The sequence below is a fragment of the Glycine max genome, chromosome 2 (assembly GCF_000004515.6).
Source record: "Glycine max cultivar Williams 82 chromosome 2, Glycine_max_v4.0, whole genome shotgun sequence".
NCBI classification, from domain to species: domain Eukaryota; kingdom Viridiplantae; phylum Streptophyta; class Magnoliopsida; order Fabales; family Fabaceae; genus Glycine; species Glycine max.
In genome coordinates, this window is record NC_016089.4 from 9,980,214 (window position 1) to 10,001,093 (window position 20,880).

At 31.3% G+C, this 20,880-nt stretch overlaps 1 protein-coding gene across 3 annotated transcripts; it reads left to right on the forward strand.

Moving 5' to 3' along the window:
• The first annotated feature begins 11,347 nt into the window (after positions 1 to 11,347).
• Positions 11,348 to 15,965, forward strand: LOC100820308 (F-box/kelch-repeat protein At1g26930). 3 transcript variants are annotated; one of them, XM_006574836.4, is made up of 2 exons: positions 11,348 to 11,676; positions 13,670 to 15,965. In XM_006574836.4, exon 2 carries the CDS (start codon positions 13,740 to 13,742, stop codon positions 15,357 to 15,359), a length of 1,620 nt encoding a protein of 539 aa, XP_006574899.1. In that variant the 5' UTR covers positions 11,348 to 11,676; positions 13,670 to 13,739; the 3' UTR covers positions 15,360 to 15,965. The 3 variants fall into 3 exon arrangements, with proteins under 3 accessions (XP_006574899.1, XP_006574898.1, XP_006574900.1); XM_006574835.4 differs by lacking the exon at positions 11,348 to 11,676 and adding an exon at positions 12,776 to 13,094; XM_006574837.4 differs by lacking the exon at positions 11,348 to 11,676 and adding an exon at positions 12,790 to 12,943.
• The last annotated feature ends 4,915 nt before the right edge of the window (positions 15,966 to 20,880 follow it).

Here is a 20,880-nt window from a genome sequence, read left to right on the forward strand (position 1 = left end):
CACCGCTAAACCCAATCTTTTCATCTTAAAATCAAATCTAAATCTAAACATTAAGCATGTAACAATAATAATTAATTGAGGTGATTGCCGACCATTGATTCTAGAAGGCAAGATTTTTCTTTAAAAAAATAAAAAAATAAAAAAAAAATAATAATAATAGATTATCCAAAAGCTGGAAAAGTAAGAGAATTTCAACTATCCACATAAACACGCTTATCTTCACACACCCTCGCCCACAACTCCTTCTAAAACCCCAACCAAACACATTCTCAATCAGAAAACAACCTCCCAAATTATTATTTTTAATAAGAACTTTACGGGGCTAACATCCACGCAATTAACTTTTCTTTTTGGTACAAAATAGATATATATCATTATCCAACATAATTAATCAATTTTTTTTAACTTAACTAATCTCCCAGAGGGACTAATAACCACCAGAGTAGTCTCAATTTTTGGTTTACCTTGTTGAATTGGGCTAAAGGTGAAATTTGAAATTGGGGTGGGGTTTTGAGAGCACCTTGGGTTGTGGTTGAGGCCATGTGGTGAAGCATAAAATGCAGGGGAAAATGGCTCCATGAGGGTGATGTTTAATAATGTTAGGCATAGAATAGTGACAGAGATAGACCACTAATTAGTTGTCGGCCTTCAGTTTTAGAAAGAGTGGCATAATTGTGCGTGTAACGTTTCCAACTACCATGAACTTGCAACCTCAATTCGCACGCAATCTTTGCCCTCTCTGCCTTCTTGTTCATTCTTGGCAAAAAAAAAAAAAGTAATTAGATCTTGGTAGTTTGTTTATTGTGTGAAATAAATTTGTGGTCTGACCAGTGAAAGTTGTTTAATTGATTTCTTTCTTTTAACTCAAATATGAATGGTGTATCAAGTAGTTTAACACTTAGATGTCTTAATTAAAACTTGATATTTGATTTTTTTTATTTGAATACGATGGTAACTGGAAATATCATTTTATCCTACAAATTAGTTGACTAAATGGAAGAAAGATTAACTAGATATCAAATAAAAAATCCTAAATGTCTTTTGGTTAGACTATATATATATAAACAGTACATGATTAATTAAATTGAAAGAAAAAAGTTAATACATGTTGTAAAAAAAGGAAAATTAATAACATAATTGTATATTACAAATGAAATTAAACACAATTTATGGTGTTCACAACTTAATAAACTAGGTATATATATAAATGAAATTAACAAGGTTTATGTTTTTCATGGAAAACAATTCAGCTCCTCAAGTAGCTTAAGATCGACCTTTATAGATCATAAAAATTAAATATTTAACATAATTACTACTTAAAATAAAAATCTTTAATTACGTTATAAAAATATTGCATCAGTTGATCCACGTTCTCACTAATTTTAGTAACTTTTTTTTTCAGTGACAGGACATACTAATTTTAACAATTTTAGTAGATTATTTAAGTTACAATGGATATTAAATTAGGTTATCAAAAAAATGTATAAATCATATTTAATCTTTTTTATCCGTTGGAATAAAAACACAAATTGACAATAATTCATGCATCTTACTTAAAAAATTAGGTTAGACTTTTTTGCAAATCATACTCTGAAAATTAAGGTAAGTGGCTTGAGACTTTCCCAAAAAAAAAAAAAAATATCTCGTCTCTTTTGACTTTTACAAATGAGTTGTCTTGAACATTTCCTCAACATATATTTAAATAAAGGTAGCATGTTTACTCAAAAAAATAGATTTTTTAAAATTATTATTTCACCTTTTTCAAAAAAAAAACTTACATTATTATCATAATTTTGAACACACGGTTTCTAATTAAACAAGAAATTAAAAATAAGAAAAGTCGGAACAAATTTCTATATTTTTCCTTAAAACCTTTTGAAATCTTCTTTTATTTCTTTATTTTTAATTATATATGTGCATGTATTTTTTTAAACTGTGCTTTCTATTAATTTTCTTCTCACATGGTTTATAATAAGTTTTTCACTAACTAATATTTCTTAAAATGTTTTAAAAACTGCTTAAAAAAAATGCTTTAAAAACTTCCTCAACTTTATTTAATTATTTTTTTAAAGCAGAGACTCGTACTAGACTTCACCAGAATAAGAAAAGGAGGTTACAAGATAGTACTAATAAAAAGAGGTAATTGTCAAAAAAAAAAAGAGAGAGAGGGAGAACACGTTTTTGGAAATCAAACAAGTAGGCACACATTTTGTGATGAAGAAACTATTTTTACTAGATGTGGATAAGAGGGAAATAAGTAAACTAGATATAATAAAATGTATACGTGCAACTCAATATTCAGATATTTCCAAAGAGCTTGCCTTGACGTATTGTATTTTATTTTGTTCGTTTTTCACACTAAAATATCTCATCTCTTAACCTAGCCAAGCTACCTTTTGAGGTTAATTAGGGTGAATTAATCCTGATAACTCACCTATAGGAATTACTGGTCCCTTCTTAATATATATATATCATATGTTATATTTCTTATCCACTTATTCATTCTTGCGTTGTTGGCTTCAAATCTTGTTGAATAAAAACAAAATTATCAATAAAAAAAAGACTTGAGTTAAAAAATGCGTTGACGGCCATATTCACACTTTTTTTTTTTTACTATATGCACGTGTGTGTAATTGTCTTTTCAGGAAATAGAAAAAAAATTAAGTAAAATTATCAGATGTAAACAAGTTTCGTATTTTAAAAACATGAGACTATTATAGTATTTTAAATTTCACATCCTTGAATTTATTTATATAATATATATACATATATAATAATAATAATAATTCTATTTCTAATGAATTATGACATATTATATTACGCAAATAAAAGAGAGGGCCATCATCACTCACTTTCTCAATTTTCCTCTATTACCCCACGCATCAATGAAAAGGCATATGCGCAAACTTCAATGGGTACAAAACAATTTATCATTTAGCTTTCGTTTTCTTTTTCTTTTCCTTGAGTGAATCAATCACGCCATATATATACACAAGTTATGAGCATGCAACTGAAAATTCTTTAAGCACAATCAAGAAAAAAAAGTGATTTTCATAAAAGAGTGAGGGAATAATACAATTCATTCCTCAATTGCCATCTAACTCATCAATTACCGTAATTGAATAAAATTCAATGCTCCCCACCCTGTTTAATTCACCAAAGATTCTCCATTAAAATAGATAATACTTACCAAGCATGATTATGAGAGGTGGGTGCTGACCTTTCTCTTTATTATACTATTTTTTAGGGTTCCAGTTAAGAGTGAGAAAGATTCTCAATGGAATGGAATCAACCCCAATACTTTAACCAAATTTAATTTATAATTAAATGAAAAGAAGAAGAAAAAAGGAAAAGGAAACCGTCCTAAATGGTTGTGGTTATTAAGATGCAAACGTTTTCCAAGGTCATTTACAGAAACAAGAACAACAATGGCATCTAATGTTTTCCACCTCTCGTATTTCTTTTCTTTTGAGAAACAAAAAAGAATATAATTAAGAAGGGGAACGAAATATATGGTGAGAAAGAAAAGCAATGGAACCTATAAGAAAAGGAAGGTACAAGGGACAGCACTATCATAATTATGAGATTAACTGCTTAATATGTGTAATAAATATATTGTAAAAAGTTTTATCATACCAATCAATTAGAAACTATAGTTAGTTTTCCTAAAAAAAAGAAATTATGGTTAGTAGAATTTTTAAGTTAATTATTATATAATCAACAAATTTATGATAAACAAAATGACAATGCAAAAAAAAAGTGTTAGTATAACATATTCTCAAATACATTTTTTTAACACAGACATTATTATTAGTTAAAATATATTAAAAATTATAAGAAAAATCATTAAATAAAAAATAAGACTTAAAAATTGTGATTTTCAAATAATTCTAACCGATAGTACAAAATTTGTTTAAAAGAATTCATAAAAAAATGTATTCTTAACATTTATACTATCAGTCAGTACAAATATTGCTCTCTCTAATAAATACACACACCAAATAAATCCATGTTTAAGATCAAGTTATAAATGCCACACTATTTAATTTCCCTTGTGTTTTATTTCTTTCAGTATGAAGCTTGGTCACATACATTTCCAGTACTATCCTTTTGCCAAATCCCTAATGGTACATGGTCGTTTTCAGGGTGAAAATTGGGGTGGTTTAAACCAACCATTTTGGGAGGGTGGGGTGTGCTCTCTTTGTACCAAAATAAGAGGGGTTTTGCTTTGGTTAGGCAAAATTCACGGATTTCTCGCACCCCCTCTTTATTATTTGTGAATAGGACATAAAGCTAAATACCATCTAACACAGCTAAGACACCATCACATAACATAACTCTCACACTATCCCTGACATGTATTTACATATCAATTGTGGCGTATTTTTTTTTCCCTTATTTCGAGACTACTGCTGTTCCTAATTTGTTAGTTTACATACTAATTTCATTCAAGTGTGTAATTATCATTGATTAATTTTTTTACATAAAATGAAAGTTAAATACAATCTTTTTATTAAATAAATTATTCTCATTATTTATATGAACATAACTATATCTAACATCACTTCTCTCAATTCTCTCAATTCTTACTTCAATTTTGATGTATTAATAGTTACTAATAAATAAATAATGGAAAAGTTGTGAAAGAGAGAGAGAGATGGGGACAAGGTTGAAGTGATGTTTGCCTAACTGTGTTGTTGTTCTCCTTGTAATTCTTCTTTCCTTTTTTATTTTAATATTTTTAATTGACGAAATGATAAATATTCTTCCTCCTTGTGGAAATGGAATAGGGATTGCACACAGAAGATAAATAAGAATACGTCTCTTCAATAATCAAATTGACCCCTTTGCGTTTGGCTTTTCCTTATGCTTATTATTGACTTGGTTGCTCTCAAACAAAGACACCCACCTTCCATTTCCAGCTTATTTTCTTTCTTTATTACATAATAATAATAATAATAATAATAATAAAACAACGTTTTTAATATTCTCTATCGACCAACCCTTTCTCTCATATACCCACACGCATATATCTATTTCTTTCTCAAATTTTTAGAAACATTTTTCTTACAAATTAAAACAATTCTTTATTAAAAAAAATAGAAACATTTGAATTTTTTATTAAATTTTGTCTTTCCTTTTTAAAATTTTTAAAATGAAATCAATGTGGGTTTACTATACAGTTTTCTTTCTTTTTCTAAAAAAAAATAAATCTCTCATTTTTTTATGTTAATGGTTTTAATTAACCTTTACTCTATTTTTGGACTTTTTCTCATGATCCGGCCAGCATCATGCCTAAATATGGAAATATCCATCTCTCTTTCTAATTGAGTTTTCATGTCAGGAGAAGGCAATTGCCAAAAAAAAGTACATAAAAATAGTTCATATACGTGTATAGATTCGGTGAAGTTAATTTTTTTTTAAAAAAAAAATAGAGAGAAATGAAACGTGTAATAAACAATATTATGATGGGATAAAGTAATAATCTAAAAAATGGGGAAATGGGGGTGAATTGGTTATAAACCCACATTTTTTTATGGTCTTATTATATGATGGTGCTTGGGGCCCTTTGCCAGATAAAACCCAAGCTAACATGCAATTTATGTCATGTAAACAACATACATGTCACATGGGGTAGCCCCCCACACTCCTTCTTCCACTTGCTCCCTCTTCTTCTCTTATTCTCCAAAAAAACGAATTAAAGAACAACCACCGTCAAAAGCTTCTTTTTTATGTGCAAGTGGGAGATGATAATTAACCAATCCCTCATTATTATTTCTCACACTATTTGGTAGTTAAACGGGGAAAAACAAAAACAAATTTTTTGGATGTACAACAAAGACACTACTACTCCACAAAGATAACTAACATTTATTCTTTATTATGCACCATATCCTCAATCTTTCTCTCTCTTTTTTATATGTCTATCTATTTAGGTCTAAATTAAAGGCGTGGCTTTGCTTGGATTTACGCTCAAAAATAGAATATTATTATATCTAGTGCCTTTTCATTTGGCTCAAATCATCAAACTTCAACCCATTTTTTGTTTTAAAAAGAAAAAGAAGGAAGAACCAAGTTTTGTCACGTAATAGCGAAAGCTAACGTGTCCAAGATAAATCACACAAGCTTCATTTGGATTTTGGAGTCTTAGATGGTGTTATGGTGCACACAATAAAATATTTTGCTCTTAATTAATTTCTAATCTTAACGTTTTAATGGAGCAAAAAATATATATTAGATTTTTAACCTTAAATTCTATTTTGTTTTATTCTTAAAATATAACAACCATAAAATAAAGTGCATGCATTATGTTTCGTCTTATTTTATTATATCTATCAAATACTACCTTAAAGTTACAGGCTTAAACCCACACCCCCAAAAAAATTGTTTTAAACTAATCCCCCAAATCTCCATTTGCAAATCCCTTTAACCAAATGGGATCTGGTTGTTATTGTTATTCGTTATTAATATATACAGGTGAGGAATTTGGATTAGAGAATTTAGAGTCCAATCTCCTTCATTAATAAAGGGGTCATTCACTAAGTTGTTTGCCCTATAAGGTAATAAGGAAACAAATTATTAAATTAATCAAGACTATTTAAAAAAATGAAAATCGATTGATAAAAAAAAGATTGAATTTTAGTCAGCTCAAATTAACATGTGTGGATTTTACTTGACCTTATACCGTGAGAGAAAAAAACATAAACTTTAAGAAGATCTCACAAGTTTTGATAGGAGACTATACCCTCTTTAATGTCCTTATGTTTATCTATTTTCACATGAATGTTGTAAGTGATTTATTTTTATTTATTTATTTTGCACTCAAGTAAACAAATTTACTCAAATCAAATAACTTTAATTTGATTAATATAATTCGCTTGAAAATTTATTTATACCCTATAAATAATCAAATTTGCAGTCCTATCTATCATTTATAATGATGCTTTGTTAGCGTGTAACATATGTATGAAATATGAACGAGACAATTTGTAAACAGAAGTTTGCTAAATGTTGAAGAGCTCTGGTCAATGACAGGATATATTGATATTATAAAGAATATATATACCACTTTTACACAAAGCGTTTTTTCTTAATCCTACTCGGTAATTAGTATTTATTGTTTAGTGTGTCTTTTTTTTTTTTTTTTGTGAGTCGCAATTCGTCGTTAATAAGACCTTTCTCAACGTCCAATAATGCATCATGACCACACGCCTTTACACGAGGGGTTGACACGTGTGCGGGTGGCAAACGAGTGAAAAGTTGTCTTGGTTTGTGAAGGAAGTGGATTATTATAAGTGCTTAGTGCACGCCAAGAATCTTTATTTTTTAAGGTTTGGGATAGAGGAATTGCATGGTTTTGAAGTTTGCATTTATATTATTATAATAATTTTAAGAGGTATACATATTATATTATTGTATGTATATGTATAAGTGTTTATTATTGCTATATCTCTTCCTAAAGTGGCTTATGCACGTGGCCATGTTCTGAGTTTTGTCTAATAAATTATTTGGTGCATCTTTTAAGTGAATTAATTAATATAATCTAAAAATGCTTGTTTGATCCAACATATACTTTACCTTTTCTTGAATTATTGTAATTTTATTGGTAGACATATTTTCTATAAACAAAATGTTATTGGTCTATCCTTATTCTAGGATGATTTTAATGTAATTATTTAGATAATAACAAGGATGACAAAAGTACAATTTCAAATAAATTCTTAGAGGAAAACATTATGCAGAAAAGTCATTATTTTGTTCCTTTATAAACTATTTTGAATACTTAACAAGATTTTATCTCCTTCGTTTTTGCCCTATTTAACTTTCTAACCAAAAAAGTAGATGACATTAATTTTGTTTGTAAGCTACTACGTTTATATTATTATATGCTAGTTTTAGAAACTGAAATCCATGTCAGTTGTATAAGAAATTTGTTAGCTTGATGAATATATTAAAATACGATAACATGGATTTTATTTAATGATTCAAAAATCATATATAAATAATTCCGTCCATAACGTTATTCTTAAGAAAAAAAATAAGTGGAAAATTAAGAAAAAATTATCATCATAGAACAGAAAATCAATAAATTTCATATAGTTGTTTCGAAGAAATGGCAATTGTGTTGCCTTTGACACCAATGCCCTACGTCAAAAAAAGAAAAGGACACTAATGCCCAAATTTTGTTTGTATATAAAAACATACCAACAGTAATACACTATGGCATTGGTGTCCAAATTTCAATGCTAGATGTTCCTTCTTGTATTTAACTTGATTTGACTACCCTTTTTCACCTAAAAAATGCAACCCTTCACCTGGAACAGAGGGGAAGTTTTAAAAAGAAAAAGAGAAAAAAGGCCCATTTAAAATCAGTGGTAGGCACCACTGGGAAAATTGCTAATTGTTGGTGGTAGTTATTAACAAAAGTACAACTAGTACGATCAAATGTTTTTCAACAAACGGTTGAAAATTTGATACCATGTCATAATAAAGTTTCTTTTTTAATAATTTTTTTATTAAAATGGGAAAGAGCTAGCTAAAACATACGATATGCACCACTACACGCGATGGTTAGGTGAAAAATCTGTCATAATTAGAAATTGTTTTTCTTTTAGGATTTGTTTGTTCACTTTCATATATATTTTTTTAAAAAAAAATTAAGACAAATCAAGTGCAATAGTAATCCTGTAGCAAAAGAAAGGAACCACCTAATTAGTGATTGATCATCTCAACACATTGCTAATGAAGAGCCCATCCCTACACGCCATGATTTGGAAAGTTATAATCATATCTAGAAATCAATTTCTACTTTAATATTTTTCAAATAAAATTGTAACTCAATTTGCTTTACAACAAGTTGTTATTTTTCTGATAGGCATAATATATGGAAGAAGATAGTGGTAAACATAGAAATGTCACAATAAGTTGCGCTTAGTAAGTTAACTTGACTTATCTCTAGTTAAAAATAGGTTGAAGTTAGCTTAAATTTATTTATTTAAAGAGTTTAGTTAAAATTGATTTGTTTGAATTGGTTATTAATTACCTGAAATTTCGGGTATATTAAATCCTAGGTGGTTCTTATGCTCTTGCTCCTTCATTTTAGTATTGTTGCTAGATAAACCATAATTTTGGTGAGATTCATGGGAAGCTTTGGGAATCATATTGCTTTATTTTCTTAAGGTTATTGTTCAAATTTCACAATTTCTCCTTAGTGTGACACATAATTGAAGTTACTAGTGAAGCTGTGGACAAAAAAAGCCAAAAATTGAAGACTTTTTGCATTAAAGTGGAGCTTCTGTTAAGAAGCACAACCTTACTCATTTCAACACTGTCATTCTTGAACTTGCAAGGCAAAAATCGCTCCAAGGACTAATCAAGATCTTGTTGAATTGTTGGAGTTTTCGCTTCAAATCCATAGCTAGCACACTCATGTTTTACCAAAGCAAGCCCATGTATACTAGAGCACGGTGGTTCTTAACTTTCAAAGTTTTGCCTCGTACATGCAATATGATATGATGTTTTTTTTTTTTTATCGGTAAAAATTAAATTAAAGATAATATTTAAAAAATTATAATACTTACCTATTTTAATCAATTAAATTATACTCCTTTAATATATGATTGTGATGTTTAAAGCCTATCGTGCAATATGGTTACCTCATACAATCATATTTAAATAAGTTATTAAAATTAAAATTACAAAAGAGAAAAAATACAATAAAGTAATGATTGCTTTATTATTTCAATTGTCTTTTATCTATAAATTATAAAAATGTGAGAAAACAATGAGAATCTACTTTTAAAAAAATAATCAATAGATGAAATGGTGAAATAAATTTAAGAAATTAATGTTATTACTGTTAACTTTCTTTTTTGAGAACAATGCAACATAACGATAACATTATAAAGTACTGTTAGAGATATAAATAAAGAACTAATTTATATTACATTCAAAAGTTAACATGAAATTTATTTTGAAATTTATCATTTCTCCTTATAAAACTTCATGTAGTGAGATATTGAGATATACTCAAAATCTCGTGAGAAAAAAAAAAGAATATAAGCCGTGAGATGAATGAGAATCAAACAGGAAAAATGAGTGGGACCACTGCCAGAATGTATATGACGGCTTTTAATCGCATCTATCCAATACTTAAGGGACACAAAAAAATGACGTCTTACAATTATACAGGTAACAGTTATATAGCGCATGCATATTTTTTTAATATAAGCAACAATTCCACGTTATATGCCTTTTATTCGTGTCAATAAAGAAGGAATAACAATGTTTCCACTAAAAAAAGGAATAATAATGCAGAATAGGACAAACCTAAAAACAAAAGAATAACACGTTTAATCAAAATAAATATTGTGCAAAAATTATACCCAAAACAAAGCAATGACAAGTCAATTAATTGAATCACAAGAAAGTTCCTTTTGAAGCATGCACAACCTTAATTTTAATCCTTTTTAATAGTGCAAAGCACCGTGTAAATTTAAAAAATATTGTTTAGATATTTTCAACCCTTATACCTTCCCCTTTATTTTGATTTTGAAGAAATGTAGTATTTTTGTGGTTACTGGTTAGTCAATTAAATGCGCATGCAGTATGAACAAGGAGGCGATCATGGATAAGAACAAATGAACAACGCCATCTTCAATTGTGTCTAATTAAATAATTTTAAACAATGGTATAATTATAATTATGATACAAATGAAGATGGCATGAAAATAAGGACCTGCACGAAAATTGACTGAAAATTGAAAATGTCGACCAACTTTGATAAGAGAGAAAACAAAACAAAACACGTCGAGGGATAAAGTATAGATTAATTAGCGTGGCAGAGAAGATGATGATCATGATTATAATTGACGGGTGATAGCCACGAAAGAGCAAAAGGAAACCCTATCAATCAAATTCAAAGCCTATGAGATTAGATAGGGGAGTAGTGACAGTTGGAAATATAATTAAAAGTTTGACATGATTATAGTATATAACACTAGTACTTAATTAGAGAATCTCGCCATCTCCATACAGTGCTTGCAACAAAAATTGGCCTTGATTAATCTCTTTGTTCATTTGTGTCAACCTCTCATTCATGTCAGCACAACTTAATCCTTTTAACAACACTTAATTTGTTTCTTTTCACAATTGTGACATGGGGAATTATATATAGGTTTAAATATAAATGAGATTCTTTTATATATATTTACTTTTTATTTTGAGTTTTTTATAATAAAAAATTATTATTCTAAGATATTGATATATATACCTAATTAAGTCACAACATAATTTTATCTCAACCACTCTTTTAATATATATATATATATATATATGACTTAAATGTTATTAAAGACACATATGTATACCTTAGTTTCAGCCTATAACCATTCAGTTAGATACTTTAGCATACTCAGTATATATCTCCTACTCCCCCGAAAGTTATTGTATTTCCTTATGACCAGTCGCTGCTTTGCTATTGTATTTGACATCATCCCAAACCTTCTCTTTGAATATCATATCATTCCTCTGTCTCCAACATAGCCACCCACACTATCTTGGCTTTTGATCCCGAGATAGATATTTCCCACGTGCTGCCAGAAATGAGTTTGAAGATTCAGTACTGGAACCACCCTTATTTCTCCCAGTCATCGATTCCATAATTCAGTAACCCAAGTGAGTTGCAGTTAATTTCTTTAGTTTCTACTTTTGGATTTGTTTTATCTCTTTAATTACTGAAACCGTCAAATACTTTACATCATTCATGTGAAGTTTCATTTTCAGTTTAGGACTGTTTCTAAAAATGGGCAAGAACGATACAAAATTTCCTCTTTTTTAATTATAAATTTGAATATAAGATTGTAAATGGACAAGAAAGATATAAATCCCATCAAACAGTTAAAAGAGGAGGGCAGTAAGAAATTGAAGTTTGGAAGATAACACAATCTGCTTTTTTGACTTAAGCATGATTTACACAAGCCGTGTTTAGGTACAGTATAACAACAAATCATGATCAAACTTAAACAATATCATAACAGTAAAAGAAACCTTCTCTTTTTCTTTCCTTTTGTTTTGAAAATTAATAACCAATAAAACCAAATAAAAACACCAACAAATGTTAAAAAGAATTTGACTTATATAAACCGTGTAAAAAAAATTTATTTATGATTGAATTTTTAACTTATGATATCTAAAATTTATAGAATAAATCATTTATACACTGCTTTTTAATTGCAACTATTATATATGTAAAATTTATTGATTTTAAGTACTACCTTAAAAATTATTATTCATTGATAATGTATTTTTTTTTAAAGATATACATCAATTAAACTCCATAATTATAGTATAATCCATCAAAATTGACTAGTCAAGACTCACAAATGGAGAGAGAGAGAGATTTTACGGCTGCCTTTACACGACAAACCAATTAAAACCCGCCACGTCAGAAATCCGCGTCGCATGCGATTCCTCCCCTCCTTTTCACGAGAAATTGACCAGCCGGTAAAATGGAATCAAAATCAAACGGGGCAGAGACGTACCCGAAACGTAGCGGGTTCCACCCCTCTCTATCCGTTCTACACGTGCCTTCACCGGCACAACCGGTAAGCGGTCACTTAACGGCGAAAACTTTGTGTCCACCATCCACCCCCTCGGACAATCACCCCAAAACACAAAAAAACAATTCTTTAAACATAAATAATAAAAAAACTCATAACAAACAAACAATAATAATAATAAATTAGTGGGCAATAATTATTATTTAATTGTGCATTAAGATATGATTTAAGGGAGATAAGGGGGTAGTAGAGAGAGTCGTTTGTTTCAGATTTTGCTCCAAAATCAGAACAACCACCAAAGCTTCCATCTGATTTGCAGAGAGTTTTTTCTCAAGGGACCAACCAAGGACACTATAGAGAGAGAAAGTGGTTCTGTTCTTTCTGTGAGTAACGTAACATGCAATAGATACTTTATGAATAGAGAGAGAAAAAAGAGTTGAAGAAAGATTGTTGTTCAATTTGAAAAATTTGCCCATCAAGTACCCTTTTTCTGTTTTCATTTTTTGGTTGGTTTTGCTTCCTATTTCCAACCCTGTAAGTCTCTAAGCACTGTTTCTCTCTGCTTGCTTTTATTTGTTCTCTTCTTCAAGTTTTATTCTTTGTGAATGAGGTCAACAGTTCTTTGCTTTGCTGGGTTTTCTTCTGTTGTGTAAAGATCTTGATTGAATTTTGATTTTTCTAGTTGAATCATAGGGGCGTAAGGAATGGTGGGTTGTGTTCAAAATTTGAAATTTTTGTTGCTTGCATTGGGATGTTGGATTCATTTCTGCATTGGTGTGTTCAATTGAAGTTCGTGTTGTTTATGGCGTTTTGCATCTTTGGGGGGGACCTATCTATCACACGAGAGGCATTTTTCATTTTTCTCTTTAATCAAAGGTTTCGCCTTTGTTATAACATGAGAAAAATGAAAGAAAAAAAAAGAAGTGATTTTGGGGATTTATCTGGGTGATTGGTTTGAATGGATTGCGATATGAAGAAAAAAATTGTGATAGTTGTTGATTGTATGGGCCTTGCTTGTTGTGGTGGGTGTTTAAATTGGTGCAAAGAAGAAAAAAAGGGGCAAAATTTGGGAACTTTTGAATTGAATTTCATCAATTTTGTTTGAACAGGCTCTTGATTTTGCACTGGTGGATTGAAGGTTGTGTCGTTCCTGGATCGTTCTTTTTCTGTTGCGGAGACATGTTGGACGGTCGTTCCTGCGTTGTTCCGAGGTTGTTTTCCGGCACTTGCCAGGCGGAGAACGAATGGTCTTACATGAAGTGCTTGCTGGAGTTGGACATCAAGAATGGCAAACGCCCTATGGGGATTGATGATGTTGAGGAGGATGAGCCCCACCAGCCAAGGAAGTGTACTAAGAAGTTGGATTCTTGCCATAGAGTTGAAATGGCTCGAATTTCATTTCAACGGCAATCTATTGAGGCCAAGGATTCTGTAGTTGTTCCCCCTTTGGATCAAGAGACCATTGAGCCATTGAGTGTTTGTCAAGGAGTTGTTGGAGAAGAAGGAGCTTTGACTGACCGGCTATTGTGTGAGAAAGAACATGAGGGTGATGGTGATTTGATGGATTTTGGTGACCATCAATCTGATAAACAGCAGCAGGCTCAGCCGGGGGATTTGTCAGATTTCGGTGTTCGGCTATTTGATGAAGATCAGTTGCAGCATGATGATAATTTATTGAATTTGAGTGAGCAGCAATCCGAGGGGCGGCAGCAGCAGCACCACCATGGTGGGGATTCTTCGGATTCCAGTTCTCTCTTGCCACGCATGAACCGGGACAGCTCAATCACCTGTCTCAGCCGCTGTTCGAGGTCAGATTATGGTTCTCTCGCCTCGCTGAATAGGAGCTTCCGGAACATAATCCGAAGTGGTGAGCTCTATCAATGGAGGAGACTGAATGGTATCATGGAGCACTGGATTTATTTTTCCTGCGCCCTCCTCGAATGGGAGGCCTATGATCCGATTCGCCAGCGGTGGATGCATCTGCCAAGGATGGCTTCTAATGAATGCTTCATGTGTTCAGATAAGGAATCTTTAGCTGCTGGCACTGAGCTGCTTGTGTTTGGGAGGGAGCTGAGATCCCATGTCACTTACAGATACAGTCTCTTGACAAACTCGTGGACCTCTGGAACAAGGATGAATGCTCCAAGATGCTTGTTTGGCTCAGCAAGCCTTGGTGAGATTGCAATATTAGCTGGTGGGTGTGATTCAGAGGGACACATCCTTGACTCTGCTGAGTTATATAATTCCGAGACTCAAACGTGGGAAACACTCCCAAGAATGAAAAAACCCAGGAAGATGTCCTCTGGGGTATTTATGGATGGAAAGTTTTATGTTATAGGGGGGATTGGGGGGAGTGACTCTAAGCTCCTCACATGTGGAGAGGAGTACAATTTACAGACTAGGACATGGACTGAGATTCCTAACATGTCCCCCGGACGTAGTAGTAGGGGTCCTGAGATGCCTGCAACAGCTGAGGCACCACCTCTGGTTGCTGTTGTAAATGATGAATTGTATGCTGCTGATTATGCTGACATGGAGGTTAAGAAGTATGACAAGGAGAGAAATGTGTGGTTTACCATTGGGAGACTGCCAGAACGAGCAGTGTCAATGAATGGCTGGGGTCTTGCATTCAGGGCATGTGGAGATAAGCTTATTGTCATTGGTGGACCTAGGACTCATGGTGAGGGTTTTATTGAACTCAATTCATGGGTGCCTAGTGAAGGGCCTCCACGGTGGGATCTACTTGCTAGAAAACGTTCTGGCAACTTTGTCTATAATTGTGCTGTGATGGGATGCTGAAGCATTGAATTGTCAAAGTTAACAACACATTTTGATGCTTCAAGTCCAAGGAGTTGCACAACATTGATTCATCCGTTGACACAGGATTCTTGCTAATTGGTACTTTGCCCCCCCTTATTTCTTTCTATAATATTTTTCTTTCAAAGGTTGGGGATGATGGGGACAAGATTCAGATATTACTCAAGATTAGCTGAGAAAAGTTTTATGTGGAGGTGCTCTTCAGTCCTCCCCCCCCCCATGTTTAAAATTTCAACCAGTATTTTGTTACATTTAAATTGGCATCTTCCCCCATTTACATTGACCTGAGATTTTCAAACTTTGGTATCATCTAGCAAAGGAATAGATTAAATAATTGAAGTTCCATATAAACTTAGGTTACTGGTGTTGTTTGTTTAAGTGCTTCTAAGAACACACGACTGGATACTTGATTCTCATGACATAAATTTCCTAGCTTGAAGGAAAGAAATAATTTTCTGAGTTTATTTTTTTCTTTTTTCCTTTTCTCAATTCTGTATCGATTCAATTTTCCATTTGAATTCATGGACTTTGTATCTTGAACTCTCTCTGGTCTGGAAACTGGTATATGACCCTTCCATTTATTTCTTACCGCAGATATAAAATGCTATCATAAATAGAATTGTTTATCTCCATTTTGTTTAATGGTGAGATGCATCATGATGCAAAACTCATGGATGCCAAAACTTAAATAGAGGAAAACTTTCCATTTTTACATTGTGCAACCTTCATGGAAAAATTAGTTTGCTTTTTCTGTCCAAATAATATTAATTGTTTTGTTGTTTTAAAAATCATTGTTGAACTTGTGATTAATAGAGTTGTTTAATGTGTGGTTAAGAACTAAATGCTTGAAAGTTGAAAATTTAGATCAATGATCTTTATTGTTAGCCATTGATGGAATGCTGCACCACATCATTGAGCCATTATTACTATGTTGATTGGAAGCCATCCAACAAACAACTTTTTTGTTGTCTTCGCAATTGCATGAACCTTATGTTGGCCTTTATTTTCAAGTGTCTTATACATGCAGTGCAGATGCTGTTGAAAACTTGAAATTGAGATATGCTTACATCTAATTTGTCTAAAGCCTATTGTAGCTATTCGATCTTTCTAATTTTGTTGGGTTGTTGCATAACCATTATTAGACATCAAAAGTCCTTCAACATCCTAAGTTTATGTTTGGTTAAATTTCTCAATAAGCACTCGCAAGAGAAAAAAAAAACAATAAGGTCAAATAAATTAAGCTTTTTCACAAGTTAAAATAAGTTTTTTAGAAGTTAAATAAGAGAGCATTTATGAAAGTTGAAGAGGGTGAGTTTGTTTTGACTTACAAAAGAAGCTTAAATGTTTATTTTTTATTTTCTTCTCTTATTAAGAAATTTATCCAAATAAAATTTTAGTCTACTACTCGACAATCCACAATTGTTATTAGTAGAAATCAAGAACAATAATTGACTAAAGTATGCCATATAGTGGAATCATGTGAAACAGAAGTGAATTCTGAGGTATGATGCACATATCAAAGAACATGAAGATTGCACCACGTTATTCATGTCAACAAGTATCTCAAGGGCATTTATTTAGATTTTTTTAGAAAAGGAAGCATTTTACTAATAATACAACATTTATTATATTAGGGACATAAAAAGCTTTACTTTTTGTTTAATATATATTTTTTGTATTTTTAACAAGTGTGATACAAGCATTTTGCCTTTTCCCATTTATTAAACCTATGGTGCATAAAAGTTCTACACAAATAGAAGAAAAAGTTGTGTAATTCAAATGAAAATGGAAGATTAACTTGGAACCAGTAAAACTTGATGTAACATGCCTTAGAGACCAATGAAACACTGTTAAATCTCTGGATCACTTTAAGGGGAAGCAGTAAGCTTGTATTAACAGAACTCAAGGTCTCGAATGCCACCCATGTAAATGAAAAAAATAAATAAAAAGAAAGCCATAGAAAAGTGTGAATGTTAAATGTGTTTGGTGATTCAAATCTTATTCTTAGGAAAGTATGAATGTTTAAATTACTGACATATATGGGTGTCGGTGACAAAAATTAAAAAGAATGTTTAAAGCAAGTGTAGAAGAATTTTTTTAGGAAGGAATTTTTATTTTCGAAGTCCAAACAACCATATGAAAAGACTTAACTTGATAAGATTATAGGATATGTAGAGCTGTAAAGAAAAAATGGAATAGCATTTTAAAAAGATTATGAGAAGTCACGGTTGTTACATAACTTCTTTGAAGATAGTACAAGATTGATACATCTTAGGTAAGTGAAGAATTGAGGTAAAAACCCAAAGTGGTATCACTTCCAGGTTTTAACCAAGTCAATAGTAATCACTTCCAGGTTGAAAAGAAGAAAGTAGAAGAGATGCATGTTCAACATTATTAAAAGATAGTTTTCTTTTGTTAGTGTAAATTGTAATTGTTGCATATTTACCTTTATTAGAGTTGTGTTCAATCACCAATGTTCAATGGTATTGCGCCAAGCAATGGTCCAAAACTACCTAGAATCGGAATTTGATTATGCAACAATTATCTGCTATAATATAAAAAGTTACATTTCATCGATCATTTAGTGGCAGAAGTAGCAACAATCATGACTCACTTAAGATAATATAAAGGGATCAACAAGGCACAAATCAAAGGGATCAACAAAGCAAAGTAACACATGAGGAAGATAATGATTAAGACAACCCATGAGGTTGGGTTCGCAAGCAGAGAAATATTTCTTTTATTATTAAACTTTGGAAGCATTAAAGGTCGATATTGCATAGAAGGGGAGGCATTATATTTATTTGCTTGGATTAACAATGAATGTGTACTCTCTTGTATTGGGAGGAACTAGTCAATCCATTATAACAAGAAAACTATGGTCCTTTTAGGTTTCAAAATCCAAATGAATTCATTTGCAGCATTGCACAAGTTGATAGTGTGCAAGAGTTTGCAAAGAGGTTTGAAAGAGTCCAAAATTTGCCTTGTTTTTGAGGGGTTCATTAGTGGGCTAAAAGAAGAATTAAAATTGGTTATTCCAAAAGTCGAAATTTGTAATTTTACATTCTGGAATATTCCGGAAGGAAAAAGAAAGGTGCATTAAACAACTTGGAGGTGCAGGAAACAACAACCATTAAAATATGATCACAGAATTCATAAACCAGAAGTGTTTATAGGGCTTGTATGAGACTAAGCCAGAACTGTGTATAGGGCTTGCATGAGACTAAGGCCTAATCAAACATTGGAATAAAAAATAGAGTAAAGCCTCCTTTTCTCTGACCAACAAAAGAGGAAAATCTATTTGAAACAAAGATTATAAAAAAACCCATTTGGAAACAAATGTTAAAAAAATGAAAAACTATTATATCTTAGGGATAACAATTGACGTGTGGGGATGGGATTGTAGTTGTCAATCATGTTATATATCTTGTGTAAGCCTGCATCTTTCATTTTTTTTTTTTGTGTCGTCAATACTGCATCTTTTGTTAAGTTAGGCTTGTATGAAATCTGAGCCCAAGAAAAAAACGAGCTAATTCAAGGGTTTTTTTTTTTCACTTCCAGAATTATTTCCTGCACTTTTCATGTTACTTGCAGAATGATCAACTCCCCATATTGTTTCCAGAATGACCATTACGAAAGAAATATGGGAAGTGCAAGAAGCAATTATTCTTATTAAATTATGTGTAGGCCTAAAGAAATTTCAAGGGCCGAACAACAGTACGATTGGCCCAGTGTAGTGGTGTCTCTTGAGGCAAAGAGCTTTTGTTATTTCCAAAATAACAATAATATTAATAATTAAAAATGATATTACCAGTATTTTTCTTACACAGTATTAGACTTTCAGAGTGCTGCACAATGTTACCTATCCATCCAGATCTCACGATCACAACTTTTAATTTTCACTATTTAATTTTTCTTTTTATTTTCCTACGTTGTCTTTCTTCAACTGTCCTCTTGCCAAATTGTAAGCGAAATTTTTTCTGATATTTTATGTTGTTTTTTTGAAGGATTTTTGTTTCTCGTTTCATTATATATATATATATATATATATATATATATATATATATATATATATATATATATATATTCCTCTCTTTTTCTCTAAAATCTACCTCCTATATATACCTCTAGGGAAATAATTTATTATTAGAGTATAAGAACAACACCACTATTTTTACTCAAAAATATTCTTATGTGAATTTTGTGGGACTTAGTCTAATAAAATATCTCCACTTTGAAACTTAGATTACAAAATTGTGAAATTTTATGTTTTTTTTAAGGATTCCTGTTTCTCGTTTCAATATATATATATATATATATATATACTCCTTTCTTTTTCTCTAGAATCTACCTCTCATATATACCTCTAGGGAAATAGTTTATTATTAGAGTATAAGAACAACATCATAATTTTTAAGTGAAAAATATTCTCATGTGAATTTTGTGGGACCTAGACTAACAAAATATCTCCACTTTAAAACTTAAATTGCAAAATTTGTCTCTCTTGTTCAAGATAATTACTCGAAGAATCTCACCTCTGCAAATGGTGTAGACAAGTTCCCTCCACTCATAAAGTTTTACCAACAATGATGGAAATATTACTTCTTCTTTTTTTTCTTCTCTCAAAGAAGATTTCTAGAGATGAGATTATTGAATTATTTGCAAGTTCTCTCTTTATAGAGCAAAGGAATATGACTATGTTCATAAATGTAACTCTTCATGAAAAATAGATATTATTTATCCATCATCCAAATACATTCATCCCATTCGACCCTCTTTTAGTGATAGGAATAGTTTTCAAAGAACTACACCTTCTAATATACAAAGTGGTTAATTGTCACTTATTTATTTATGATACTTCATTAATTAAGGAAGGAATCACAACATATTTTTATGTTAACTCAGAAAATATAGACAATATATACTTTCATTCAAATAATTTATTCCTTAAATCTAAAACTCTTATCATTTTAATTTATCATTGCACAATAAAATAAAGTGCTCGTTATTAATAATAGAAAGTCGTACACAATACTTGTCAAATACCAAAAGAAGAAAAAGACCTAACACATGGGAGTATATTTCTATGGATAGAGTTTGCCAAACAACTGCAATATGATCCGCAGAACTTTCTTTTTCATGCCACTATGCTAAGCCATCAATCACTTGAATGAGTAGAGCATCTCTCACAAGGGACAGAAACCGACCTAAAAATCCCAACGCAACATAGAGGATCAATAATACGTGTTATCCACTACTATATATCCTCCCAAACAAAACCTGTGGAACTAAACCCTTTTCCCTTTTTTTGCCTTACCAGGTGTCAAACTAGACTTACCTTAATATCTCTCCAGAATCTTGGGCTGCCCAATTGATCATCACCTCTTTGGGTTCTCCACTTTTCTACCCAATCAAGACTCAAGAGACCCCTTATGCTTGAATTGACCACAACAACAATAAGATCATCATTATTCTGGTACAATCACTATTTTTTTTCTTCATA